Source organism: Embiotoca jacksoni, unplaced genomic scaffold (assembly GCF_022577435.1).
Source record: "Embiotoca jacksoni isolate LCO1_2020_lvr unplaced genomic scaffold, fEmbJac1.0.p SCAF_35, whole genome shotgun sequence".
In the NCBI taxonomy this organism is placed as follows: Eukaryota; Metazoa; Chordata; class Actinopteri; family Embiotocidae; genus Embiotoca; species Embiotoca jacksoni.
The window spans coordinates 4090606-4111401 of NW_027185387.1; the positions used below are offsets into that span (position 1 = coordinate 4090606).

The 20796-nt window shown below is 43.6% G+C and overlaps 1 protein-coding gene across 1 annotated transcript in view; it reads left to right on the plus strand.

Moving 5' to 3' along the window:
• LOC138208054 (D-glucuronyl C5-epimerase B-like) overlaps positions 1-20306 on the plus strand; it is a 53426-nt gene extending 33120 nt beyond the window's left edge. The window contains 7 exon segments of the mRNA XM_069165702.1: positions 2561-3081; positions 9852-10097; positions 17030-17280; positions 17282-17323; positions 17711-18328; positions 18330-18416; positions 18418-20306. Of these exon segments, the coding sequence (XP_069021803.1) occupies positions 2574-3081; positions 9852-10097; positions 17030-17280; positions 17282-17323; positions 17711-18328; positions 18330-18416; positions 18418-18444 (1779 nt within the window). The 5' untranslated portion in view covers positions 2561-2573 and the 3' untranslated portion in view covers positions 18445-20306.
• The last annotated feature ends 490 nt before the right edge of the window (positions 20307-20796 follow it).

Sequence of the window (20796 nt, forward strand, 5' to 3'; positions counted from 1 at the left end):
CTGGGCGGGATATCCAAGCAGCGATAAGCTGGAATGGCAGGACAATGCTGAGTTGTCAGAAGTTTTTTTTAATTGCTGGTATTTCGTGGCTTCCCCATGTTGTTGGCTGTCAAGCCTCATTCAGCTTATTCAATAACTCAGAAATGTCATCGCTGGACAAACGATATGTCTGAATAATTTTTCCCTCCGTCATTTAAAAAATGTTTCCACGGCTATAAAACCACCTTCTCTACGTATTCTTTGTTTTCGCTGCGTCTCCTTCTCACCACAATAAGAGCACCCGTCATCATCTGATTAATACAAACCTTTCAGTCGTACTAAAATACACAACAATCACTTTTCCTATTTCTACTTTCAAGTTTAGTAAATATCATTGCGGGTGATAAATTGTTATATTTCCATTTCCCCTCCCAGTATTTTGCCCCTTCAAGCAGAAACGCCCAATATTACATATGCATGCAGGCAGACACGCAACATGGACAACGTGTGATAAATCGCACATTTGAAAGACACAATCCTCACTGCACGTCGTTAGTAGATCTGCTTGGACATTTTTTTGCACGTGATTTTACACTCGCAAAAACCTTCAGTAAATCAGGCCCTTAATGTACCTGGAGCCAATTGTCATTTCGTGTAGGTTATCATAAAGACTGGAGACAGCGGGATGCAGATAGTCTGGCTCTGTTCAAAGTTCTAAAGCTCACTTATTAATATCTTTTAGTTTGTTTGTTTAATCAGTAAAAAAAGAAAAATAGGTGTACTAATGACAATTGGCTGTTTTTATGATGGGATCTGCAGTTATTTCTTGGCCAGGAGCATTAACTTCCTTGAGTCTTCACTGGTTGCTTGGCAACTGCTTCCAGCCAAGAAACATGCTGCATTCAGGAAGTGGGACATTTCCCATTTGGAAACTTCGATGCACTACGTACATGCCGAAGACAAATTTATGAAAGTAGTTGCAGAGTGTCGTTTAATTTAACAATACGTAGCTCTAATTAGTTTGACCTAAATTAACCACTTAAATTAACTTAAGCTTCTCTAAGAAATAAAAAGCTATGCGATGTTAATTATTGAGGTTTAAAGGTTCTGCTAGGTGGATTTTGTTACCTCTGGACGGAGCCTGGCTCGCCGTTTTCAGACTTCATGTTGACTCGAGGTGGCTCCGGCTGCAACAAAGCACAAAAAAACATATTTCCCCAAATATGTAACTAACTTTTAATTTGCATATGTACCAGAGAGAGGAATTTAAAGAAGTGACTTTAATCCAAATCTTACCCCCAAACAAAAAGTAAACATGAAAAAGTGGACCGGCAGCCACAAACCGGTCCAGTTTGCACGTGTAGTCACATCCGATGTGGCTGCAACGTCTTCAGCACAACACGTATGCACCCATCCTCCTCTTCGGTGGCTCTGATTCATCCCCAGCAGCACTGTCAGCTCACCAAACAACAAAGCAAGTGAGCAAAGCTGTGGGTTTGACACAAATTACAACTTGTCATCTATTTCTGGAAAGTTGTTCCAAACAGCTTTCTCTGATTTTTGGATGTGTTTGATGAAATAATGGCAGAATGTACTGGAGACCCTCCACTGTTGCTCAGACGGTGTTTACCATGCAGCTAATTTGCGTTTTATGTTTCGCAAGTCTTCTTCATGTGCCGACTTGTTCGTTTCTCTTTCTCCTCCTAGAAATATGCTTAAATTCAGCGGGCTGTCTCGCCTGATGTAACTGTTCATATAAATCGACTGACTTTTTCACTGATCTGGAAAATGAAAAAGTTATTGTGAAAGATATTTCACACACGTGCACTTAATTAACCAGTTAACAGTCAGCTTTCTCCAATAAGGTGATTGGAAACGTTTCGGTTTCAGTCATTGGATCACAGATTTCTCCAGGAGAAGGCTGATGTCTCGCTCATGTATGAAGTGCTGCAGGATGAAAGGAAAGATCTCTCCACACAGTAACGCGTCCTTGTTATCAAAGTATGACTAAAACTGACACTAAGAAGCTCCTAGAAGTCTCCATAAGTCACCTGCTAAACCGGCAAACCATTGATAAACGTTTCTACAGCAATGTGACTATCTGTAAATATGCACATTCTTGCTTCTGTGCACTCTCAGTACGTTCTGACTGCATCGTCGGAGCAAATACAGAAAAAATATACCTCGTGTTGCCTTGACTCCCAAGTCTGGGGAGGAGGAGAAATCTCGTGCTGACCTGCTGCACTGTGAAGGCAAGAGTTTATTGTAATCGGATCACTAGAGTGTACCAAAGTGTATCATCAGTGTATAACCGGATTTTTTTTTTCTCTTTTTCATATAACCATGTTTCCTGTGAGCATATAAAAAAATACCAGTTGCAGGTCAGACATGCACCATTTTCCCTGTTTCTATTGATACTGTTTGATCATATATTTTACTTCACAGCTGGCTGCCAGTCCGCCGCCCTCTCAGTTGTGAATTTCCTCAAAAGCCTCAACCAGATGACATCTTAATTGTGCTCACCGACTGCCGACGCATCACCCTGCTCCTGACGTGTCGGCTTCTTGTTTGTGTCACGCAGGCAGGTTGTGACCATGCGCTGCCTGGCCGCTCGGGTGAACTACAAGACCCTCATCGTCATCTGCGCCCTCTTCACGCTCATCACCGTGCTGCTGTGGAACCGCTGCTCCAGTGACACGTCGGTGCGCTTCCTGCCCCGGGCCGCCCTGGTGGCGCCAAGTCCCAAGATCGGGGATGCCAGCATCAGCAGCCAGCAACATCCTCCGCAGCCTCCAGAGCCCCCGCCTGTCGTCGGTGGGATCAAGTATGAAGAAATTGACTCCTTAATCAATGACGAGTCGACTATAAAAGGCCGGAGAGAGGGAGGGGAGATCTACCTGCCCTTCAGCTGGATGGAGAAGTACTTCGAGGTGTACGGCAAAGTGGTGCAGTACGACGGCTACGACCGCTTTGAGTTCCAGCACAGCTACTCGAAGGTTTACACCCAGCGGGAGCCCTACCACCCCGACGGCGTCTTCATGTCCTTCGAGGGGTACAACGTGGAGGTTCGCGACCGTGTCAAGTGTATCAGCGGAGTGGAAGGTGAGGTTTTCACTTGTTTCGTCACGTCTTAAATTTAACGAAGAGGTGCTTACAGTGTGAGCTTTAGAAAACACTCGTACATCTAAATATTCATGTTTTAAGAACTTCTGCTGTCTACTTCGATGCGACAGAAAAATATGTGGAGGCGTTTTAAGCTTTTAAATCCAGGCTTTTTAAAAAGTAGTGTCAGGTGTGTGTAGCCAAGATCAATTGTCTCGTCGTATTGCAAAAAATGCCCACACACTGACAGCAAACAAGAGGCTCCTGGCATACGAAAGGAATAAATTTATTACATATGCAGAATGTGAACAAAACAAAACAAAAAAATCAACATTGCTGTAATTTTTCACATTCAATTTTTATTTTTTTAAGCTTGCATCACACATGTAATAAATGTATTTGTCTTGTCTCTGAGGAGCCTCGGCAATTTAGTTGTTTGTTTTTTTGTCAACCTGGATTTTTTTTTTTATGTATTTGAAAACCCCAAGTCCCAGAGAAATGTGATTTACTTAATCAAGGGTCTTTCAGCAGAGTAGTGCATATATTACTGATTTTATATGTTAGAAAGGGAATCAAGGTATTGACTGAGAAGATAGATCAGATTTCAAAAGGACTTACTCGAATCTCTCCCGCCCGTTTTCAAACACAAAATGAGATTTTTGTCAAGTCACTTAAAAACGTTTCTTTTTCTTCACTCAGACACCGACAGTATTTCTTTGTATTGATACGACCAGCTGGATGTCTGTTAAATGGGTGCATCCCTCTGTGATCCTCTACACTTCGAGTTGTTTTCTTTTCAAGGTTCCTCTGAAAATAATTGCCAGGAAGGATCAATAGCTCATTTTAAAAGGCTATTAGTTGAAACCACACTGTCATCAATAAAGTTCCATTCCCTGCTTGCCTGAAGAAGTGGACCTGTATAGTTGCCTGAAATTACAAAATAGATATTCATTATCCTTCTTTTATTGTCAAATAGCCAGAGTCCCCGGTAAAAGAAAAGAAATGCCAGGAGCTCAAAATATAATTCCAAAAAGTCCGTACGCATTTAAACGTATTTGTGTTATCATTGAAGATGAGATAACGAGAGGATGTCTGACTGTTATTTGGCCACAGTTCTGAGTCTTTCCTCAGTCAAGAAGCAAGCTTTTGTTTTGGCGGGGAAATGCAATAAAGTGTCGGGTGCAGAGGTTAACTTGATGAGTAATGGTAGCCAGTGTTTGTAAGAGCAATTTGCCGGTAGTAAATAAGTATTTTTGCTGAGATGGATAGTGCAATTTCCCCCATTTAAATTTAGGTTTTTTTTTTTTTTTTTTTGTGCATAAGGATGATGAAGATCTGCTTTTAAATTCATGACACAAAGAACCACGTGGTCGTCATTTCATGTTAAAGCTACAACATGGATGTTCCTTCGTACTCTCTTTAAGGGACTGCAGGTATAATAGCAGATAGTAATGAAATGACGGGGCTAAGGCAGGTCAGAAAATAGATTTATGTTATCAAATTAATCCAATGATTTTTTTTTTCTCAATTAATTTTTGTATCTATTAAATGCTATTCCCACAGCCCAGGAAGATGTCTTCAAATTGCTTGTTGTATTTGACACAAATGTGTTTTCAGTTTACCATCGTATAATGCAAAGAAGAGTATCAAAACTTTACATTTAAGAAGGTGGGACAAGAATTTAAGAGAATTTCTCTTTGAAAAATGACTTTGATCTTATCAAATGAGTAATTTAAACCCTATGTTACAGTTTTACCTGAACTCTACTCGTACACACAAAGTCCTTTCTGGGTGACAGATTAAAAATAATGCTGTCTTACTTTGCCCTGCTACAACAGGGATAGAACATATGTAGTCGAAAATAGGTCGTACAGGAATCCAGCCAAATCTCGGGGCTGAACAGTTCTTCTCACCCTCCCGTTTCCTCCATACTTCCTTCAGCACAACATAGAAGAGATGCATATACCTTCCCAAACACGCACTTCCCCAAGATCCGTTAATTAAGCTCATGGCTCGTCGTTATTTAACACTGCACATACGAAAGCCTACACACCTCTCGTCAACTTAGCATATTTCTATAGGTGAAAATAGCAGTTCATTAATGAGCCTGTCATGGTCAGAGCTACCTTCAGGGCTTTAAACAAGTTCAGAGGAGCATTTCTCTCCCGCAGCAACCTGCCACCCATGGAAAAGTTATTTAACAGGACATTATGTCGTAATGGCCCTTTTACAACACTTCAGCCTTTGCTGTATTCTGAGTGTAACTTGCCTCAGGAGTCAAAGTCCAGCGCTGGACGCTTTACCAAATTGTAAGCGGTCAAATAATCTTGAGGGCATTGGAGACAAATGATTCTAAAATTTACAGTCAGTCTTTGCAAATCTAAGCTCTCTCTCTCTCTCTCTCTCTCTCTCTCTCTCTCTCTCTCTCTCTCTCTCTCTCTCTCTCTCTTTTTCCTGTTAACAGTCATGAAAAAAAAACTGACAAATGCTGCACTTATTCCTGTCATTACTTGTCACATCTCCTGTAGGGTTTATGATTTCACAAAAGAGGTTTATAAAATCAGACCTTACTTTTCCTTGTTGCACCAAAGCCTCTTGAGACAAAGAACAGAAGTTAAGAAAAATGAAGCTCTGGCAGCCAGGCCACCATCATTAGTTGAAGTAGTTAATCCTCTCTAACAACACCATCTTCAATCACGATCTGTCTCTTTTTCTGTGTCTCTCGCTTTCTCTTGGACTATCTTTATCTTCCTTCCCCGTTTGGCTGCGGCCCACCGGCACTTAAACATTTGCACAAACGCACACACACACGGTCCTAAAACATGTTTTATAACGTTTTTAAGTACTTAATAAAACACACATAGTCTCACTTAACCGTCTCTGTGCAAACACCTTTGCGACTTGTACTTTCTCTTAACCTAACACTGTGCACACTCAACCTGCTGACTAAGATAGATGTAGCACTTTCAGGTGAACTCAGAGGTGGATGAATAGCCTCTCAAGAGAAACCAGGACACTAATGCAAACTGTTGCTGCCTGCAGCCAGGTTAGCGTGACTCCACAGAAGCCACAAAATAATTGAGTCAAGTAGATTCCTGCTCTATCTGTGTCATGTCAGATGAAATAAAATTGTGGTCAGTGTGAAGGCATTACTCTTCCAGTAGGCTTCCACCTATACACAACAAGTGCTGGATTGCAGCCGGCTGCTACAAGCTTGTCAGTGTCAAATTCCTGTATTTTGTAAAACACTTAAAAGCAGAAAGATTAATATCCATCTTAATTAACATGGTATTATTCCTCGTATGTGTTCCCTCATGTGTCCAGCTGTAAAATGTAGCCGTAATGATAGTGTTAAAGCTGCATTCAGACTTTTTTTTGGCCATTAGAAGGCAGAAACCTCACAGAAACACCGTCCTTATAGACTATTGATCTACGAAGTTATTATTTATGGCTGTTTGTTAGCTAAATTTACCTGATTTACTTGTACAAAGAGAAACCTCATCATCCCACGGCCATCATCTTGCTCACAACCTGTCAAATACATTAGTCCAATATTCACTGGCCTTTTAGCTCTGCTTGGGGCTCCACCAACTCCTGAGGAAAAAGTCTGAGCATTTACTCCGTGAATATGCTCTTGGAAGTGAGATTGTTTAAGCTTAAGAGGCTAAAAGCTGCAGAAATCCTTGAAATCTCAGTGGGTTCAACGCAACAATTGACACGGTCACATGACGCGTTACAGACATTTGCTTCACCGTTAACATTAAACATATTGCTTAACGCACCTTCATTGTCGACACACATTCATCCAAATGTCAGAGTTTTCCTGACCAAAAACATAGCTAGTGATTCAAAAAAAAAAAAAAAAAAAGGAACAACATTGGACAATAAGACTGTGTCGCACTTTTAGCTGTTGTGTTAATTCCCGCGGGCTTAGAGTCTTAAGTCCTGGAACACGCTGGCCTGAGAGCCGACTGGAACTGGCGGACGACTTAGTTTCTCAGATTCCTTGAAAAGTCCGGTCCCTGGACTCATGAAACTATGTGGAGGCTTAACAGTCAATTCCACATGGATTACTTAGTGTTATGCAGTGTGCAGCAGAGTTACAGTGTCAGGATTTTGACAGTCATTTGACTTAAGTTGTCAAGAGAGATGCCAGTAACAAGACAGGCAAGGAGAGAAGTCTGGCGGGGGAAAGGAAGTGTGAGTGTTTGTGAGGAGATTCACGAGTGTGTATGCATTTCTCTTTAAAACGTTAAGCAAGCGTATCGGTTCACAATCAGGTCTGTGATGACTTCACTGCTTAAATGTGACATCGGTCCACGGTATACAGTTTTTCCTTTAAATATAAACATAAAAAAAAATTTAAAAAAAAGATTCATGCCTCATTAGTAATGGAGATTAAACTGAAGAAAATGCAATAAATGAATGATTTATTTGAGCACACATTTAAGCACCTTGTCGCTTCTGCTTATAGAAAAAAATGATCTAAAGTATGCATGCGATGGCTAAGTGTGACTTGCATGGCATGAAATTGTGCAATTGAGTGGCACAGGAAAAACATGCACAGCTTCAGCTCGGCCTGACCTGCCGCAGCGAGGAGGGACTGCTCACACAACTTATTGATAGCAATATCTATGTCACGCTGACTTTTATAGGGGGGGAAAAAAAATGAGTACAAGCACATGAAAAATCTTTGTGGATGGGCTGCCGGCTCCGGGAACACTGCAGGGAGCTGCTGAAAATTGTGCGTCATCTTCTACTTCTGCTTGTCATTGTGACTGCCGGTCTGCAGTTCAGAAGATTTCTGTCTGAAGTCATTTCTCGCCCTGATCTACCTACAGTTCATGAAATTACAAAACATGAATCACCTTTAGCTGGTACAGAATTTGTAGAATAATGTTGTGACGCAGAAGACAACCCATCTAGATCCACAGGAACATCCCATTAGTCCTCGGCGATTGTGTTTGTAGCTGTGGTTGGTGAGTCCATTGAATACTAATGCTAGTTATGGTACTTTGTGAGTGATCACGCCCTTGTTGAAGCATTAACCTCTACTGTGGTGGTTGTATGGGAGTCCTGTGCAAAGGCCGGATCGGGGGGGGGGGAGTTAAGGTTTCGATGAAGCTCCTCGCTGACTGGTGACTTCACGTTTAAGCAATTGGAAGAACGAGGAAAGAAAATCTAGAAAATAATTAGTAAGATATCTTCTAAGACTTTGTTTAACCATTACGTTCTTGCTCCACCAGCGTGTGTGTAGATGTACATTTTATTTCACGGTAAGTAATTTACTAAATATTTACCGCCATTAATTGTCATTTGAATTTCTGTTGAAGTTGTCTTGCGCTTTTATCTTTTTGCGAAGCACTTTGAGCTGCATTTTATATACGAAAGATGCTATTAATACAACATATTACTATTATTATTCACACTACACACATCATCAGTAGGAGTATGGTCTCTAAACATGTAAACAATCTCCCTAATGTAAAACCAACAGGTGTAATACAGCTGTCAGCCCACTAGATGAAACGTATGACCAGGGTTAGAGGAGGAGGTCAAGTAGGAGTGTAGATCTAGTATGATATGCAGATTTCTTTTAAATGACGCAAGTAAGCTACCGACATAGAGCAACATATTTTACGTAGCCTGCGCAAAGTCATTTACGTAATTTATTGTTCGAACTCGAGTGACGATCTTTTCCTAAACTTAAACAAGTAGCATTTTCATAAATCTAAGGCACCTTTCTTTTCACGCCTTGATGGGGCACAGCGTGACACTGACACGGTACCCTCTAGTTGACTGACGGGTGCATTACATGCTTTCATGTAATTGAAGGTTGAAACAATTGACCAGAGGAACTTTTTCAATGCAACAGTGAAAAATCCATTTACTCTTTTCTTTTCTGTCAGTGGAAGCACGATGCAGTTTCTTTCCATGTTAAGTCCTTCACTGTCTGAGTTGTCGTCGGGCGGCTGAACTCGTATTTTAAACGGCACAAATGACAATAAGGGAAGTAGAACAGTGACCAGCTCGGTATGCAGCGGTGAGGAGTCTGAAGGGATGTGGTACATTTTCACCCCTAATCGGAGTTATTACATTCTCCTCAGACGGATGGGGTTTTGGTAGCGCGTGCGCGCTCCCTGTCACATGGTCTTAAAGTGAGCTATCTGTTAATCAGAGTGATTCTCTTGCCCGAGCTATTTCCGGCTGCGTGAACAGAGAAGCTCGCCTCTAGTGAGATGCACTGGATTGGCTTGAATTTCACCACAACGGCCAGTCCGTCTTTACTTTCTAACCATTTTCTGCTCCTTTTTTTTTTTACCAGGGGGATTTGGTTGCTCCCAGTTTTACAAAACGGTTACAGATTTGAATCTTTGCCATCGTTATAGTCTCATCCAGTTACGGAAAAGTTTGAAAATATATTTTTGGTATGAGGAATTCATTTTGTATAATTTTTTTTATGACTGCGGTTATGAACTCAGTGTTATGCTGCGCTTAACCCGATTTAGTCGTTCCGTAAGCCAGAAAATAAAATAAAAATAGCTGTTATGACAAGTGCCATCTGAAAATGAACATGTGCTTAAAATATACTGCAAAAAGTTTATAAAGAAGTGTAAGCACTGAGGCATTTCAATACTCTCTAAAGGTAACAAACAACCAGAAGAAGACAACCAAGCCTAAAATTGTAATGTGCATGATCTCTTGCGTAGAAGCTCATTTTCTATTTTGATTTCGCATTCTCCTCCTCTGCCTCCCTCCTCTCCACCCAGGCGTGCCTCTGTCCACTCAGTGGGGCCCTCAGGGCTACTTCTACGCCATCCAGATAGCCCAATACGGTCTGAGCCACTACAGCAAAAACCTGACGGAGCGCGCTCCCCACGTGGAGGTCTACGATACCGCCGAGGAGAGGGACAGCCGGGCCAGCGCGTCTCCCTGGAGTGTTGCGAAAGGTTGCGGTCTCAGCCGTGTCCATGACAAGACCAGAGCTACCTCCGTGCGTCAGTTCAGCGCTCCCGGTATGTAAGCCTTCCATTAGCCCGGACGGCCTCGGGGCAAGCAGCTTATCTTATGTTAACTGTGGCTGGAGCAGGCTCGATATGAAACTACACCCTCAGGACAGGATGATGGTCTGCAGTGACTCACTGCCACAGTAGCCAAGATGCTGACTGACTGTCATGGTTGACAGTGAACCCAGAGCAGAATGACATTCCTAGAAATGATGATGATTTAAGAACCAGCAGACACAAAACTTCACACTTTTCTTCCTATTCTGTTCTTTCAGGCGTTATGAAACTTCCAGCTACTGCCAGAGACAGAGCATGAATATGAAATTGAACTGATACCTGTTGTCTACAGATGTTATCAGCCGCAGCCAATTAACCTGAATTCTATCACCAGTCAAAGACTAATAAAGCTCCAGGCTGTTTGGTTAGCTTGCTCTTTGCAAAACTTTGTTTCAGGTGCCTCTTTTTGTTTTAGCTAACGGTACATATTGACTTTACAACTATCCTCAGCTGCCAATTCATTTATATTTGGTGGTCTAGTGGATATTTCCGGCAGCAGCACAGTTTATGTAGGATTGATTTTAGGGTGACCAAGGTGTCCCACTTTCTGTGGGACTACACAGTATTTTAATCCAATGTCCCACATCCCACCTACTGAGACGATGTCCCACATTTTGATTGCTTCTAGTTTTCAAAAGTCAACACTGCAGGATCTGAACACCATAGATTGACATGTTCACTTTATCAGGCTTTTAATGAATATAATTCATTCATTCTAGGTTGTTGTTTTTTCACGTTATTAATTGACAAACAAATATATTAAATATGCCCAGATTAGTCCTTCAAGCATATCATATTAAACTTAGTTATCCAGTAAGCATGTAACCTTACAGCTCTGTGTCTTGCTCTCCGTGATTCAGAGCTGTGAAGCTGCTCTTTCTGTCACTCTGACCTTTGAAGTTTGGTTTAATCACCCTGTTTATGATTTATTACAGTACTATAATGACTGTATCATAATGGATTAATTAATTAATCAAACCTGAAGGCCTCTGATGAGTGAAGAGCTGACACCGAAACCTTTTTCTATGTTGATTGTTTGTTGAATGTCATTTGAACATTACAGCAACAACTTTCAGAATCTCTACATATAGATGAATATTAGCACACACAATATACTTTAACTGCCTCGTTCTCTCCATAAGTGCGTAGTTAAAAGAACCTCAGAAAATGGGGAGTTTCATCATTAGTAATAAAACTGCCTGAAGACCGGCCTCGTCCTTGGTGCCATTTTGCACTGTTTCAACTCTGTGGAATCTAATTTAATTCAGCTCACTCGCTTTGTATCCGAGGCTCATATAGAACTGAGGACACTCTGCTCCAGCATGCCTCAGACTGTATAGCCGTTTATTGTGTGCAGCATTCTCCCTTATGCATCGAAAAATTGATCTATAAAGAGAGACCGAATGGGGGGGGAAAAAAAAAAAAAGATAAGCCTTCTCCTTTTTCCTTCTTTTCATTATGCCCCAAACAGAATTGCATTCAGTGCTGCAATATGTGGTGAGAATGAATCAGATCCTGTGAGTCTGTTTTTTAATTCTCACTGGTTGTGTGACTTGGAGGAGCTGTAGCACAGTTTAAGGGGGCTGATTATCCAAGGATTGTGTTACTGTTTTACGTCCGTTAAATTCATTGTGGTGTAATGTCGACCTACACAATTACAAACTTACATTTTAGACCAAATGCGTTACTTGAAAGAGTGAAATTATCAAATCACTTCAGATTGTCGCTTTAATAATAAAAAGGTCTTAACCAACTGTAGCTAGATACAGTTTAAAACGGTAACCGCTGGTTTCAGCAGCTCTAATAACTTTCTCTGCCAAATCCACTGAGCTCTTGTCAATTATTGGTAATTCTGTAACTTGGCAAAACAACAAAAACAAACTTGGCTGCTGCCTGATTAATATGCTCACTTGGTATATATGTATCCTTGTTTATGGATTCATGCTTGACTTAAGATGATTTTGTGGAAGAAGAAACACCACCACGTGTGATTTTATTTAGTGTGTAGGATTTAGTGGCATCTACATTACATTACATTTAGCTGACGCTTTTATCCAAAGCGCCTTACAATAAGTGCATTTCAACCATGAGGGTACAAAACCCAGAACAAGAAACAAGAAAATACAATTTTCTTCAAGAAAGCCAAACTACAAAGTGCTATCAGTAAGTGACATTTTAAGTGCTACTAAAGTTCTACTGTTCAAGGTGAAGTCGGAAGAGGTGTGTTATTAGTTTGCGGCGGAAGATGTACAGAGTTTCTGCTGTCCTGATGTCGTTGGGGAGCTCTCCTGATGTCGTTGGGGAGCTCATTCCACCATTTAGGAGCCGGGACAGCAAACAGTCGTGATTTTGTAGAGTGTTTAGCTCGCAGCGAGGGAGCAACAAGCAGAGCGGAGGGAGCGGGCTGGGATGTAAGCTTGGACCATGTCCTGGATGTACACTGGACCCGATCTGTTCGCAGCACGGTACGCAAGTACCAATGTTTTGAAACGGATGCGGGTGGCTACTGGTAACCAGTGAAGGGAGCGGAGGAGGAGGAGTAGTGTGAGTGAATTTAGGAGGTTAAAGACCAGTCGAGCTGCTGCATTCTGGACGAGCTGCAGAGGTCGGATGGCACTAACAGGTAGACCTGCCAGGAGGGAGTTACAGTAGTCTAGACGTGAGAGGACCAGAACCTGGACCAGAATCTGGACCAGAACCTGGACCAGAACCTGCGCCGCCTTCTGAGTGAGAAGAGGACGTATTCTCCTGATGTTGTGCAGCATGTATCTACAGGAACGTGTCGTTGTCGTGATGTTGGCAGCAGTGAGCGGGTCCTCTCACATCTAGTGGCGATGTGGTGGATTGTACTCCCCTGAACACCCCTCATCTCACCCTGCCAGCTGTCAGAGAATCTGTGGTGGCCGCGAAACTCTCCAAAAACAAACGAAGCCCGTCTCAGAGCAAGTGTTTACTTTGTCCCTTCTGGGCTACTGTAGAAACATGGCGGTTCAACATGGCGGGCTCTTTGGGAGAGGACCCGCTCCCTATGGAGATACGAAGGGTTGATTCTAAAGCAGTGACAACACAACTATTCTTTGAAGCAGATAATTGCACTCTAATAAAAACATAGTAATAAAATATTTATTCCATTTCTGCCAACAGACCCTCCCAAGATACTACAGGCTGAAGCTTTAACAATCGGTTTCAGATCAGCTCCCAGGTAGCTCGACAGTAGTTGAGTGTAACTCTGTAAACAGACAGCTGGTGAACACAGATGCTGGACTACCTGCTATGCCTTTAAACTTATCACTCGAATTTTTTTTTATAAATATCTTAATAAATGTTGATAAAATTGTTCCATTTTTTTTCAACAGAAAACAAACCAAGTTTGCCTCAACAACGAGCATCAACAATATGTAATGATGTTGTTAACGTAGGAAGAATAGGTTGTTTATAATGTTTGTGTAGACCACAAATACGAGACTGCAGCTAACCTCCAAGAAAGTACACAAACTTCAAACTTAATACAGCGGGCAGTCGTTCGGAGGCGCTCGGGGAGGACGGTGGATTCAGAGCAGAGAACTGGAACCGGAACAACTGCTGAGATGTATGATGAGACTTCAGCGAGGCACCGAGCATATTTTGACATCATTCTAATAGTTTGGGAAATAGATCCAGACAAACGGTATGAACTGGTTGCAGAGTTGCATATCATAGAAGATTGGACTGTTTGGCTTGGTGGAGGTCTGCAGTCTCCCAGTGTCCTTCTAGTTGCGTTTTAAACATAATAACTGAAGGGGGATGCATCGATCAAGAGTCATCTAAATATCCATAAGCAAAATCGGACTATTTATTACAACAGAAACAGGAAATCTGGCCAAGTTTTACAGCTGTAAAATGACCGAGGCGTGGAGATAGTTGGCAGAGTTATTTTTGGAAACGGGAGAAGTCAAAATCTTTTACCCAGTGCTGACTGTGAGCTGTCTTTATTCTCCTCTGATCTCCTGCTGATATTTCCAGGACACTCTGTCTCTGTCCTCTGCTGTCTCTACTGTAATTTTCCCCTCCCCCCCCAATTATTCCGCTTTCAACCACTCATCAACAATTTCTTTTCATTTCACCACCGTACACCTTTTTTTCTCGTACTCTCTCTGCTCCTTTTTCTCGTTGCCTCACAGCTCAACTCGCCATCAGCGCGCTCTCTTTCTTTGACATCGTCCTGTTTTCATCATCGCTCCTCAGCCCTCCCTCAGCTGAATTCATTCCCCGTTAATCTTCCCCGTCTACCCTAGATATCTGTCAGTCTCCCCCCCCCCACACCGCCCACCCCTGTTTACTCATTTCCACCCACTTATCACCCTTCAGCATTCTCGTGCTTCCTAAACATTGCAGTCATACTGTATTTCCCCCAATCCATTCTAATTCCTTATTCTGCCCTCTCATCAAACTTTCCTCATATTTTTCTTCCTCTGCTGTCAGTTTCTCTTTCTGTCTTTGCCTTCCTCCTCCTCCTCCTCCTCCTCCTCCTCCCCCCGTCTTCCTGTTTGGGTGTTTTTTTTCCTCCCTCCTTACTGTATCTAGGGCATGGATGTTGAACAATCTCTCGAAGCCTCTGACAAGTGGATCAATCGTGTGTCCCCCGATGATAACCTACCATCTGCACATTCCTGCCCAAACACTGTCTGCCACTGAGCACCTTTATTTTCTCAACCCCCATGTGGTCGGTTGGTAGTTCCGAAATGCGTTTTGTACAGACCATTCCCCTAACGAGAGGCGTATTCACACTATCACAGAAGAATAGCTTTTGCACCTCTTTATAATTGTGTATGTGGTGCGCCGCGACGGCTCTGGGCGGGTGTCTGAGGTTTTCCTCTACACAGCTGGGGTGCATTCAGGGTTCACATTTGTTACACCTGACTCGCTGACTTCTGCTAGCTGACTGTCGCTCACAGCTCCAGGTATCTTCGCCGGCAACTCGGCTCGTATTAAGCGTTCGCTCAGCCACTCTGAAAGGCGGACCAATCAACCTGCGTTTGTGCCACTCCTCCTTCACTGTGATTGGACGGATGGTGACGGTGACGCTCGCAGCATTAACATTTTTGAACTCTGTAACAAGGTAAAAACCTTTTGGTCGACACAAACCATAAGCTTCAAAAGGTTGTGGTTTTTTTTGTTTTTTTTTGGGGGGGGGGGGGGGGAGTCTGTTTGATTGACGGGCCTGTGGTGCAGTCAGGTTACGGCCATCGGTGGGCGGGACGTAGTATCGTCAGGTTTCCAATCAGATCGAGTCAGATCCCCGGTGATTAGAATACTTGCATTTACTTGTACAATTACATCCCCTTTAAATTACAAGCAGAGTGTGTGTGTCTGAATCGATCCCACACGCATTGACTGTCATCCTGTCACCCGTCACTGTGCATATGTTTTCAAGTGCTCACTCGTGTATATACAAGCATAGTTTGCGCCGACATATTTCCAGCAGCATGTCATCGCCGTCTGCAGACTTATTGCTAAACAGCGGGGGAGCCGGAGCAGCGGAGGTGGAATCTCGTCTATATTCCCTGCCCATCCTTTATTGATGGCAGAGTAATCACAGGGCCAGAGTACAAATCCACTTACTCTCTGCATTGCCTTAAGTAATGGATTTATGAGTGCATTAAAGAGCCGTAGTCATCCAGAGGCCCCTGCCAGACTGTCTCTCTCCTTAATTCTCCTGATCGACTATCTTTGTGTCTCAGCCTGCATCATTTGCTTCTGCTTTCTCGTCTCGTGTCATACGAGATCTCGTGTCTTCTGTTTCTCAATTGTCTGCTCACTTATTGGCTCATTTTCACTCTCTCCGCTCCGGGGCTGGCTTTAAGGGCACCTGCGCAAACCCCTCATTCCATTATCCCTCTTTTATTTATTGGTTCCTCAACCTTTCTCCTCTTCATCATTTGGGGGAGCCTTGATCAGAAAAAAAGTTTTATTTTTTGTGGTGCAGTGCAGACCAAATAACGAGGCCAAAGGAGAGATCAGTGCAGGAGCGGAGGTTGCTTTGAGGACTTGAAATGAAATCGGAACTGCAACTGCAAGTACCTGAACTAAAGTGGCACAGATTGATACAGTGTAAAAGGCGGCAGTGTGGAAACGGAGCATCATCTGAGTTTCTGTCTTTGCGCTTTGAAGGGGAGAGACGTGGAGATTCAAATAGAAAAGTTACAGCGGAGAATCAGCTTATTTTTTGTACTCCTCTTGCTGCTCCTCTGTTCCTCTCTCCACTTTCTTCCCTCCCTTCCGTCCTCCTAATTAAGCTCAGTGTGCAGTGACACATCTGTACTGCTCATCCCATGAGAGGTTTATCTCTCTCTCTCTCTGTGTGTGTGTGTGTGTGTGTGTGTGTGCGTGTGCGTGTGTGTGTGTGTGTGTGTGTGTGTGTACTCTCACACACACACACACACACACACACACAGCACGGCCCTTCACACAGGTAATAACAATATAAAACCACTCGTAATTAAGACGGTCGGGTTTCTGACCAGAGATAAATTCAAAGTTCTCTGGTTATTATTGATCATTTGAGAATGTGAAAATCTTTTGAACATAAAGGCGCAGACAAGCTATCACACACACACACACACACACACACACACACACACACACACACACCATCAAAAGAGAGTGTTTTAAGAGAGACAGACAGATTTAATGGCTTCAAGGCTAAAAATAGTCCATTGTCATCCAGTAATCCAGCAGTCAAATGAGGTTAGCGATTTTTTTTTTTTTCTGACCAAATGTATTTAAAGAGACGCTGTAAAATTTGATTTGTCCTGCAGTTTTGGCTCATTATACAACTTTTTCATACCCCCACCTCCCCCACCCCCCCATTATCTGCTGCACCCACCCCTCCCCCACCACCACAGAGTCCTCAGAAGGCGTGTCCCTCCAGCTGGGGAACTCCAAAGACTTCATCCTCAGCCTGGACATCAAGTTCGTGTCCAACGGCAGCGTGTCCGTCACCCTGGAAACCACGGAGAAGGGCCCGCCGTTTACGATCCACTACGTGACCAGCTCGCAGCTCATCGCCTTCAAAGACCGCGAAATCACCTACGGTGTCGGGCCGCGAACCGCCTGGAGCACTCTGACCCGGGACCTGCTCACCGACCTCAGGAAGGGGCGTCGGACTGTCCAACACCAAGGCCGTCAAGGCCACGAAGGTTGGTTTAAATCGAACCTTAAACAAAACACCCGTGTTTCAGTAACTGGACTGGAGCTGAAACGGTTAGTTGATTGTTCAAAAGAAAATGAAATGAGTTCCTGCTTTTCTTCATCTTGTATTCTGGTAAACTGAATTATTTTGGGGTTTCAGACAACAAAAAAAAGCTGTATTTCTATATAATGTCTAATAATTGCAATGTTTTTGCAGTTACTGTTGCAGCATTATTTTTTTACAATATTTTTGTTTTATTGACTTCAGATGTAAATAAATTCAGTTAATGGAAAAAAATGAAAGAGAGATCATGACTATTATTAGTGAATAATGCCGAGTCCTGATTCCAGTCATTAATTATTAGTCCGCCTTTTGCGGCTCATTTTCTTTTCAGATCATGCCCAGACGGGTGGTGCGTTTAGCCCTACACGGGCGCGGCTTCGTTGACAACGTCACCATCTCCACCACCGCGCACACGGCCGCCTTCTTTGCCGCCAGCGACTGGCTGCTGCGTAACCAGGACGAACGCGGCGGGTGGCCCATCATGGTCACCCGCAAACTGGGCGAGGGCTTCCGGCCCCTGGAGCCCGGCTGGTACTCGGCCATGGCGCAGGGCCAGGCCATGTCCACGCTGGTGAGAGCCTACCTCCTCACCAAGGACCAGGCTTACCTCAACGCTGCCCTCAAGGCAGTCGGACCTTACAAGGTGCCTTCGGCGCAGCACGGGGTCAAAGCCGTGTTCATGAACAAGTACGACTGGTACGAAGAGTACCCCACCACGCCCAGCTCCTTCGTCCTCAACGGCTTCATCTACTCCCTGCTGGGACTTTACGACTTGACCGAGACGGCCGGGGAGAAGCTCGGCAGGGAGGCGGGGCAGCTGTTCGGCCGCGGCATGGAGGCGCTGAAGGCCATGCTGCCTCTCTTCGACACGGGGTCGGGGAGCATCTACGACCTGCGTCACTTCATGTTGGGCACTGCGCCCAACCTGGCCCGCTGGGACTACCACACCCACACACATTAACCAGCTGCAGCTGCTGGCATCCATAGACAACTCGCCCATCTTCAAGGATGTGGTCAAGCGCTGGAAAAACTACTTAAAAAGGGATTCGTGCGAAGCACAACTAGACGAGCTGTAGCCCACAAATTACGCAGCTGAGATGAAAAGAGGATCAATATATTGTGAGTGAGAGGGCTGCCTGGGTGATTGAACGAGAGGTGGGTGCTCACATTGTGTGTGTCTGTGTGCTCTGGTTTGAGGTTCACAATCTGAGGGATGAGTTCAGTCATCTGCAGCTCTCACCACTAAAACCTTCTCGTGTGCTCTGTTGCGGGTTTAATATTTTCTGCAGCCTCGACTGTAGCTCTCCTCTCGGTTTTTTTTTTTTTCCTTTTTTTTTTTTTTTTTTTTTTCCCTTGAGCTGGTGTTTGTAATTATGCACAGACCTAGTTTCAGAGTGTGAGTGTTTGCGTTCAGGAAGAGTGTGTGTGTGTGTGTGTGTGTGTGTGTGTGTGTGTGTGTGTGTGTGTGTTTAAAATAACAATATAAGGCGTTAGAGAAAGAGGAAACTCCTTGAATCACATTTCCAACATTCTGTAAAGCATCTGACACATTTCTCTTCTGCGAGGGTATTTTTTATTTTTTTTTTACCATTTCAACTCAAAAGTTTATCAAAGCAATGAAACTGTAAATAACAGAATATATTATAAATTATTTGAAGGAGAATATTGCCAAAAAAATATTAATTCCATCAGTACAAATTACTCAAAACGTTCTGTTTTTTTTTTATTTCTCCACCGCAACCTTCGAAAGTCAAAAGTGTTCAATTATTTAACTCCAAAACTTCTGTTTAATCAGTTGGGTTGGGCTACCACCCCTTTACAGGTCGAAGAGTCTAATGCTTCCCGAATCTTCTTTTCTCTAAAACACAGATTAGTAATGACAAATAGTAATAGTGGGGTGTTGTATTATGTCTTAAGTGAGGTCGCTCCTTAAAAATATTTTGTATTTGATATAAACATTAGGTCATGGATTAGGCGTCATTATAATTACTTCCAAATCGGCTCTGAAAAACAAGCATCCAGATTTGAAAGTAGCATTTTGCAACAGCGTGACTGTTCCTGTCGCATCACGTGAAATAAACCCATCGGGTCTGCAACAATGTCAGAAAACAATCCTGATGAATGACCGATCATGATTGGCTGTCGGTGCTGAAGCTCCTGTACTGTTGGTGTTTACCTGTGTATACGATGGGCAGGATGTGTGCTGCCATCCTTAAACCACTTCGAAGCCACGGAAAATAAATTCTGCATCACCGAGTTCAGTTCAGGCAGTAAAATACAGTACGTTGTCCCATACTGCGAAATCAAGAGTCGGTCTAGTACCAAGAGGATCGCTGCTGATCACAAATCACTCGTTTCTCAGAGATAAACGGGACTCGGAAAGTCTCCATTCAGTTCCGGGCTCGTTCCTTTCATCTAAAAGGTAGATTCACTGTTGAGTTGGTTCCCAGTAGTTTATAATATATTATGTGCTACGAACACATTTTTGTTAGGATGTTTGCAGGAAGCACCACCAGGGGGCAGAATGTCAATTTGGAAGTAACGTTAAGCTACTTCTGTGAAACTTTAAAATGTCGAACCTTAACTCTTAATGAATCTGTCTGAAATGTTTATTTCCTTTTGGTTTGAACGCCAGTCGGAGCTCCATTTTCACGTTCCTCCTTTCGGGCCTTTTCAGGTGGTTGTTTTACTCGGAAGCTCACCCGAGAAGCCCGTCTTCGGTGCTTCGGTACCTCCTACTTGAAAACGCTGGCGCGTGGAGTGTAGATGTGGGCAGCGGAGGCACGCTCAAGGTTAAGTCGAGTCGTAACATTTAAACAGACAAAGCCAGGAAGTACTAAAGCTGGAGGTAAATTCTTGACTGACCCAAAGGGTCTTGACAAGTCCCAGCAGGCTCTCGCCGCTCCTCCCAGCTGGTGAAAGTGCCCCCCCCCCCCCCCCCCCCCCCCCCCCCCCCCCCCCCCTCGGCGTCGGTGAGGCTTTCATCAATCTACCGTAAAGATTGTTAACGGGAAGCGGGAGATGTCGGGCGGGTTTGTTCTTCTGAAGGCGTTGCCGGTGGAGTTTTCTTCGGTAATTTTCATAAAACGGGTGTAAACGGAGTGAATTTCCCCGGCGGGCAGATTTTCCAAGACGTCGCGCGAGCTCGTAGGACAAAATCGCGCGACTCATTTCGACGCAACGTCGGACAGAAGAACGGTCATGCCGCTCGGACGGCTGAGTTCGTTTGGTGCGCGCTCATTCATAACTCCTCGGAGTACATTTCACCGACCTTACGGCTTCACATTTCAAGAATTACGGTCAGAATATTATGACGAAATAGCAGAATAACATTCGGTGTGCAATACAGTATCTACAGTCGTGCACATGTACTAATTTGTGCAGACAAGCTAAAACATGCACTTGTATCAGCATTTT